This window comes from Oncorhynchus masou, chromosome 21, assembly GCF_036934945.1.
Source record: "Oncorhynchus masou masou isolate Uvic2021 chromosome 21, UVic_Omas_1.1, whole genome shotgun sequence".
NCBI classification, from domain to species: Eukaryota; Metazoa; Chordata; class Actinopteri; order Salmoniformes; family Salmonidae; genus Oncorhynchus; species Oncorhynchus masou.
This window is the reverse complement of record NC_088232.1, coordinates 50,838,496-50,847,715: the sequence shown is the minus strand read 5'-3', so window position 1 is coordinate 50,847,715 and position 9,220 is coordinate 50,838,496. Positions and strand designations below refer to the sequence as shown.

The 9,220-nt window shown below is 44.8% G+C and overlaps 1 protein-coding gene across 5 annotated transcripts in view; it reads left to right on the top strand.

The window, feature by feature from the left end:
- LOC135508486 (probable phospholipid-transporting ATPase IA) overlaps positions 1-8,876 on the top strand; it is a 32,744-nt gene extending 23,868 nt beyond the window's left edge. For all 5 annotated transcript variants that reach the window (XM_064928718.1, XM_064928717.1, XM_064928721.1 and 2 more), the window contains one exon: positions 7,507-8,876. In XM_064928718.1, coding sequence (XP_064784790.1) covers positions 7,507-7,610 — 104 coding nt within the window. In that variant the 3' untranslated portion in view covers positions 7,611-8,876. The remainder of the gene's footprint in view (positions 1-7,506) is intronic.
- Positions 8,877-9,220: the final 344 nt, after the last annotated feature.

Sequence of the window (9,220 nt, the reverse complement as noted above, 5' to 3'; positions counted from 1 at the left end):
CCGGGGTTTGAGAAGTCAATCAGAGAAGTGTAAAATTCATCCTAAAGGCACAACCTAGATTGGAGCCAATGTCTTAAGTAGTTGAACATGTTATTACTCCAACCTCGTGAAGGTGACAAACTGACATGTTTTTCTTTTAGTCAAAAAATAACTATATATGGAAGGAGTGCCTTTGATATTGATGGCCTGCACATGGGATAGATAGAAGACCATTAGACCCGATGACGTGCTTCTACGCATGAGCTTTGCTAGCCAACGTCGCCATGACATCGCCTACGAGTGTGATCGGGGATTTCTATTGGAGAATCCGTTTGTCTAACTTCCTACTGTACTGTCTTTGACAACACTCTGACTACATTTCCCACAATGCCATTTGTCCCTCACTGCCTCCATACACATGCAGGCATGGAGGGGGTGAGATTGTCGTTGTCACTCGAGGTGTGAAGGTTAGTGAGCCCCTCACAAGGTTGGTAAACTTCCATGGAGTCATAGAGCTTTGGCAATGGTTAGAATCGTCCCTGTAGTTTGAATAGATGGACCTGTGGGCTAGAAGAATAGAAATTAGAAGTTCTTAATTGTACTTAATATGAGAAGAAACTATTGTGTAGGATATGTATTGTGTTAGGATATACACTATACAGTGGCTTGTGAAAGTATTCACCCCCTTGGCATTTTTCCTATTTTGTTGCTTTACAACCTGAAATTAAAATAGATTTTTTGGGGGGGGGTTGTATCATTTGATTTACACTACATACCTACCACTTTGAAGTTGCAAAATATGTTTTATTGTGAAACAGACAAAAAAAATTAACTTGAGCGTGCATAACTATTCACTTTTGCAGCAATTACAGCTGCAAGTCTCTTGGGGAATGTCTATATAAGCTAGGCGCATCTAGCTACTGGGAGTTTTGCCCATTCTTCAAGGCAAAACTGCTCCAGCTCCTTCAAGTTGGATGGGTTCCGCTGATGTACAGCAAGCTTTAAGTCAAACCACAGATTCTCAATTGGAATGAACCTCCGTCCCAGTCTCAAATCTCTGGAAGACTGAAACAGGTTTCCCTCAAGAATTTCCCTTTATATAGCGCCATGCATCATTCCTTCAAATCTGACCAGTTTCCCAGTCCATGCCGATGTAAAAACATCCCCACAGGTTGATGCTGCCACCAGCATGCTTCACTGTGGGGATGGAGTTCTCGGGGTGATGAGAGTTGTTGGGGTTGCACCAGACATAGCGTTTTGCTTGATGGCCAAAAAGCTCAATTTTAGTCTCATCTGATGTGTGGGGAGTCTCCCACAGGCCAAACATCTTTGCTTATTTTTTTCTGTACCGCTTTTCCATTTATTATTTTTTCACTTCACCACTTTGGACTATTTTGTGTATGTCCATTACATGAAATCCAAATAAAAAATCAATTTAAATTGCAGGTTGTAATGCACATGTTTTGGGGGGGGAATGCCAAGGCGGGTGAATACTTTTGCAAGGCACTGTATATACAAAAGTATGTGGACACCCCTTCAAATTAGTGGATTTGGGTATTTCAGCCACACCCGATGCTGACAGTTGTATAAAATCGAGCACCGCCATGCAATCTCCATAGACAAACATTGGCAGTAGAATAGACATACTGAAGAGGTCAGTGACTTTCAACATGGCACCGTCATAGGATACCACCTTTCCAACAAGTCAGTTTGTAAAATTTCTGCCCTGCTGTATTTGTGAAGTAGAAACGGCTCAGACGCAAAGTTTTAGGCCACACAAGCTCACAGAACGGGCTGAAGCGCGTAGCGCGTAAAAATCGTCGCGGTTGCAACATTCACTACCGAGTTCCAAACTGTATCAGCATATCGATTGCGCAACCAGGGCTGGCAAAACCTTGGATCAGTGCTATTCTAACTTCCGCGACGCATATAAGGCCCTGCCCCGCCTTCCTTTCGGAAAAGCTGACCACGACTCCATTTTGTTGATCCCTGCCTACAGACAGAAACTAAAACAAGAAGCTCCCACGCTGAGGTCTGTCCAACGCTGGTCCGACCAATCTGATTCTACACTCCAAGACTGCTTCCATCACGTGGACTGGGATATGTTTCGTATTGCGTCAGACAACAACATTGACGAATACGCTGATTCGGTGTGCGAGTTCATTAGAACGTGTGTTGAAGATGTCGTTCCCATAGCAACAACTAAAACATTCCCAAACCAGAAACCGTGGATTGATGGCAGCATTCGCCTGAAACTGAAAGCGCGAACCACTGCTTTTAATCAGGGCAAGGTGACCGGAAACATGACCGAATACAAACAGTGCAGCTATTCCCTCCGCAAGGCAATCAAACAGGCTAAGCGTCAGTATAGAGACAAAGTAGAATCTCAATTCAACGGCTCAGACACGAGGTATGTGGCAGGGTCTACAGTCAATCACGGATTACAAAAAGAAAACCAGCCCCATCACAGACCAGGATGTCTTGCTCCCAGGCAGACAAAATAACTTTTTTGCCCGCTTTGAGGACAAGACCGTGCCACTGACACGGCCTGCAACCAAAACCTGCATACTCTCCTTCACTGCAGCCGAGGTGAGTAAAACATTTAAACGTGTTAACCCTCGCAAGGCTGCAGGCCCAGACGGCATCCCCAGCCGCGCCCTCAGAGCATGCGCAGACCAGCTGGCTGATGTGTTTACGGACATTCAATCAATCCCTATCCCAGTCTGCTGTTCCCACATGCTTCAAGAGGGCCACCATCGTTCCTGTTCCCAAGAAAGCTAAGGTAACTGAGCTAAACTTTCGTCATCAGGTGCTTTGAGAGACTAGTCAAGGATCCTATCACCTCTACCCTACCTGACACCCTAGACCCACTCCAATTTGCTTACCGCCCAAATAGGTCCACAGATGATGCAATCTCAACCACACTGCACACTGCCCTAACCCATCTGAACAAGAGGAATACCTATGTGAGAATGCTGTTCATCGACTACAGCTCGGCATTTAACACCATAGTACCCTCCAAACTCGTCATCAAGCTCGAGACCCTGGGTCTCGACCCCGCCCTGTGCAACTGGTTACTGGACTTCCTGACGGGCCACCCCCAGGTGGTGAGGGTAGGCAACAACATCTCCACCCCGTTGATCCTCAACACTGGGGCCCCACAAGGGTGCGTTCTGAGCCCTCTCCTGTACTCCCTGTTCACCCACGACTGCGTGGCCACACACGTCTCCAACTCAATCATCAAGTTTGCGGACGACACAACAGTGGTAGGCTTGATTACCAACAACGACGAGACTGCCTACAGGGAGGAGGTGAGGGCCCTCGGAGTGTGGTGTCAGGAAAATAACCTCACACTCAATGTCAACAAAACTAATGAGATGATCGTGGACTTCAGGAAACAGCAGAGGGAACACCCCCCTATCCACATCGATGGAACAGTAGTGGAAAGGGTAGTAAGTTTTAAGTTCCTCGGCATACACATCACAGACAAACTGAATTGGTCCACCCACACAGACAGCATCGTGAAGAAGGCGCAGCAGCGCCTCTTCAACCTCAGGAGGCTGAAGAAATTCGGCTTGTCACCAAAAGCACTCACAAACTTCTACAGATACACAATCGAGAGCATCCCGCCTGGTACGGCAACTGCTCCGCCCACAACCGTAAGGCTCTCCAGAGGGTAGTGAGGTCTGCACAACACATCACCGGGGGCAAACTACCTGCCCTCCAGGACACCTACACCACCTGATGTTACAGGAAGGCCATAAAGATCATCAAAGACAACAACCACCCGAGCCACTGCCTGTTCACCCCGCTATCATCCAGAAGGCGAGGTCAGTACAGGTGAATCAAAGCTGGGACCGAGAGACTGAAAAACAGCTTTTATCTCAAGGCCATCAGACTGTTAAACAGCCACCACTAACATTGAGTGGCTGCTGCCAACACACTGACTCAACTCCAGCCACTTTAATAATGGTAATTGATGGGAAATGATGTAAATATATCACTATCCACTTTAAACAATGCTACCTAATATAATGTTTACATACCCTACATTATTCATCTCATATGTATACGTATATACTGTACTCTATCATCTACTGCATCTTTATGTAATACATGTATCACTAGCCAGTTAACTATGCCACTTTGTTTACATACTCATCTCATATGTATATACTGTACTCGATACCATCTACTGTATCTTGCCTATGCTGCTCTGTACCATCACTCGTTCATATGTCTTTATGTACATATTCTTTATCCCCTTACACTTGTGTGTATAAGACAGTAGTTTTGGAATTGTTAGCTAGATTACTTGTTGGTTATTACTGCATTGTCGGAACTAGAAGCACAAGCATTTCGCTACACTCGCATTAACATCTGCTAACCATGTGTATGTGACAAATAAAATTTGATTTGATTTGAACTGCCTCTGGATGCAATTTCAGCACAAGAACTGTTCGTCGGGAGCTTTGTCGGGAGCTTCATTAAATTGGTTTCCATGGCCAAGCAGCCACACACAGCCTAAGATCATCATGCGTAATGCCAAGTGTCGGCTAGAATGGTGTAAAGTTCTCCGCCATTGGACTCTGGGGCAGTTCTCTGGAGTGATAAATCGCGATTTACCATCTGGCAGTCTGATGGACAAATCTGGCTTTGGTGGATGCCAAGAGAACGCTATCTACCCTAATGCGTAGTACCAACTGTAAAGTTTGATGGAGGAGGAATAATGGTCTGGGACTGTTTTTCAAGGTTCAGGCTAGGCCCCTTAGTTCCAGTGAAGGGAAATCTTAACGCTAGAGCATACAATGACATTCTATACGATTATGTGCTTACAACTTTGTGGCAACAGTTTCGGGAAGGCTCTTTCCTGTTTCAGTATGACAATGTCCCCATGCACAAAGCGAGGTCCATACAGAAATGCTTTGTTGAGATCGGTGTGGCAGAACTGGCCTGCACAGAGCCCTGACCTCAACCCCATCTGAACACTTTTGGGATTAATTGAAACGGCAACTGCGAGCTAGGCCTAATCGCCCGACCTCACTACTGCTCTTGTGGCTGAATGGAAGCAAGTCCCTGCAGCAATGTTCCAAAGTCTAGAAGAGTGGATGCTGTTATAGCAGCAAAGGGGGGACCTTATTCATCCACATGATTTTGGAATGTTCGACAAGCAGGTGTCCACATACCTTTGGTCATGTAGAGTACAGTGCATTCGGAAAGTATTCAGACCCCTTGACTTTTTCCACATTTTGTTACGTTACAGCCTTATTCTAAAATGTATTTAAATTTTTGTTTTTTCCCCTCATTACACACATTACCCCATATTGACAAAGCAAAAACAGGTTTTTAGAAATGTTTGCTAATCTATTAAAAATAAAAACTGAAATATCACATGTACATAAGTATTCAGACCCTTTACTCAGTACATTGTTGAAGCACCTTTGGCAGCGATTACAGCCTCCAGTCTTCTTGGGTATAACGCTACAAGCTTGGCACACCTGTATTTGGGGAGTTTCTCCCATTCTTCTCTGCAGATCCTCTCAAGCTCTTTCAAGTTTGATTTGATATTTTCAGGTCTCTCCAGAGATGTTAGATTGGGTTCAAGTCCGGGCTCTGGCTGGGCCATTCAAGGACATTCAGAGACTTGTCCCAAAGCCACCCCTGCGTTGTCCTGTTGGAAGGTGAACCTTTGACCCAGAATGAGGTCCTGAGCACTCTAGAGCAGGTTTTCATCAAGGTTCTCTCTGTACTTTGCTCCGTTCATCTTTCCCTCGATCCTGACTAGTCTCCCAGTCCCTGCCGCTGAAAGACCACTCTACATCATTATGCGGCTTTCACCATACTTCACTGTAGGGATGGTGCCAGGTTTCCTCCAGACGTGACGCTTAGCGTTCAGGCCAAAGAGTTAAATCTTAGTTTCATCATACCAGAAAATCTTGTTTCTGATGGTCTGAGAGTCCTTTAGGTGCCTTTTGTCAAATTCCAAGCGGGCTGTCATGTACCTTTTACTGAGGAGCGGCTTCTGTCTACTGTAAAGGTTTGATTGGTGGGGTGCTGCATAGGTGGTTGTCCTTCTGGAAGGTTCACCCATCTACACAGAGGAACTCTGGAGCTCTGTCAGAGTGACCATCGGGTTCTTAATCCCTGACCAAGGCCCTTCTCCCCCGATTGCTCAGTTTGGCTGGGTGGCCAGCTCTAGTAAGAGTCTTGGTGGTTCCGAACTTCTTCCATTTAAGAATGATGGAGGCCACTGTGTTCTTGGAGACCTTCAACACTGCAGATGTTTTTTGGTACCCTTCCCCAGATCTGTGCCTCGACATAATCCTGTCTCGGGGCTCTACTGGCAATTCCTTCAACCTCATGGCCTTATATAGACAGGTGTGTGCCTTTCCAAATCATGTCATATCAATTACATTTACCACAGGTGGACTGCAATCAAGTTGTAGAAATATCTCAATGATGATCAATGGAAACTCAATTTCAAATCTCATAGCAAAGGGTCTGAATACTTATGTAAATAAGGTATTTCTAAAAATAAATAAAAATAAACTGTTTTTGCTTTTTCATTATTGTGTGTACATTGATGAGGAAAACAATTTAATTTAATCAATCTTAGAATAAGGCTGTAACAAAACGTGTCTGAATACTTTCTGAAGGCACTGTGTAGGTAGCTGCTGGATCCCTCCCCAGTCTGACTCATCTGAAGGCACTGTGTAGGTAGCTGCTGGATCCCTCCCCAGTCTGACTCATCTGAAGGCACTGTGTAGGTAGCTGCTGGATCCCTCCCCAGTCTGACTCATCTGAAGGCACTGTGTAGGTAGCTGTTGGATCCCTCCCCAGTCCCATCAGTCTGACTCATCTGAAGGCACTGTGTAGGTAGCTGCTGGATCCCTCCCCAGTCTGACTCATCTGAAGGCACTGTGTAGGTAGCTGCTGGATCCCTCCCCAGTCTGACTCATCTGAAGGCACTGTGTAGGTAGCTGCTGGATCCCTCCCCAGTCTGACTCATCTGAAGGCACTGTGTAGGTAGCTGCTGGATCCCTCCCCAGTCTGACTCATCCATCACAGCCTGTGTTAGACGTTTACCTTCACCTAATATTGAGTTATTAGATCTATATGTCTAATTTAGCTGTGGGTTGTTGTTCTAACTCTCCTGGATTTCTGATAATGTAGTGTGTGATAATGTACTGTGTGCAGTAGTGCTTCGCGTGTAGCCTGGATTATAAACACCAGGTGTTTTTTTGTCGAGGGGAAGGGAACAAACTTTGCTACAGGAGTTGTGTGTGTTCGAGTTGACTGCACATGTGGTGAATTGTGGGTAAATTGTGACAGACTTACTGATCTACAAATAATAATGAGTAGTTATTCATTGTAGACCAGTCAGTAGGCTGTCGGCTGAACAAGCCCTTTGAGAGGGGTGGAGTTATACATCCTTATTTCGAAACTCTCACTAGGTGGTCAGCGTGAGATTTTGTAATGGCGTCTGAGATTTTTATATATAAGTATCATGTGCTTGTTTTCCCTTAGACGGCTACGCCTTCTCTCAGGAGGAAAACGGAGTGGTGTCACAGTCTGACGTAATCCGGTCGTACGACACCACCAAGCAGAGGCCTGCTCAGCCCCAGTGGTGAAGCCTCTCCCCTCAGCGATGCCCTCCTATCACATGCTGCACTCAGCCATCCCCATTGGAGGAGGTTGACAGGAAGTCACCTCACAACGTGAGGCCGGTCAACTTCCACCAGAAAGTCTGGAGTGAAGGCCCCGTCCAGAAACAACCTCCAAAACCCATAACCTCCTGAAGAACTTCTGTTGATCTGAGAAGACTGGATAGGTGTCAGCAGTATGGGGCAAATTCCCCTCTAGGGGGGGTGGTATGTATGTCATATTGGTTATACCTGACCTATCTTTCAGATCTACTGAAGTGCAGAGGAGGTAAGGGGTGGAGCTAAGGGCAGTTTCTGGAAAGCACCGAAGAGAGAAAAAAAAAAAACATTGTAAGATGACATTTACAGAAAGTGTTTTCACTGTTGGTTTGTCCCCAAGCACTGACTTTTTAATGTGTCTTTGTCCTGAAGACTTGACCTGTTTTTATATTTGTATGTGGAAGGGTTCCCATTCTAAGCAACGGGTGGCCTTGGAAGAGGGAACGGTCTCATATATGTTATTTTTTGGTGTGGCATAAGACCAAACTCTAACAAGATGTACGAGCCACATAAAGAGCAGTGTTGGACCAAAACGATCCATGGGAAACCCTGTGATGTTGCTTGCCAAACAGTAATGTGTGTAACCAATGGGGGTTTGAATGTAGTCTATGATGATTGAATGCCATTGCACTCCAGAATGATACCGCGAGTAAGCACTACGGGTTAAGACTTGATGATGGGCTTCTCATTTTAAGATTTATATCTCTGAAAGATTCCTTGCATTCCATGTTTCTCTCTCGTCAATCCATCCCAACAGTGCCTTTTCCGAGAGTTTCTCTCATGCAGTAGTGTAATGCTATAGCGTGTGTGCATGTGTTTCTTCTTCTTCTGCATGGTTTAAAATCCGTCCATGGCTCTTTTCACTGCAAATGTTCTCTCCCTGACTGGGAAAAAGAAGAATGTGTTAATTTGTTCATTTGAATTGTATCCTTGTTGTGTGAGGGATGAATGTTTCAGAGTATTTCTGGGGAAACAGAAATACCACTCAAACTTTGTGTCCGTAAAAGCTGGATATACCTTGGTTTTTGTTCAGAGAAAAAAAAATGTATTAATGTGTTTTTATGTTCCTTGAGTCAAAAAAAAAAAAAAAAAAGAATTCATAATTTAACAAGTTTACTTTTTCTATAACTTATTTAATATTTCATTCTCAGATGCATAAAGGGACTACTGAATAAAACCACTGCAACACTCAAATGTAAACTTTCTTCTAGTCTGTGCACTCAGATTTCTTTGCTCACACTTTTCACAGATATTTTAAACACTATAACAATAACGATGAGTATACAAGTGTACCTCACTCACATATCTGTATAAGCAGTGTGTGCATATTGAATTGGAGGTATGCTGGGCTTGTACAGGCTGTGGCAATGTCCAACCACATGTTTAGCCCAGAACCTGTACCCGAGTAGTTTAGTTTCACTTTTGTAGTGTGAACATTCATTGTTCGTTTTTCTCAAGTGCGTACAAGCATTGAACGAAACAATGTAAATTGTCCCCCACGAATGATGCAGCGCCCCCCTTGGGCCAATCAGTGTAAT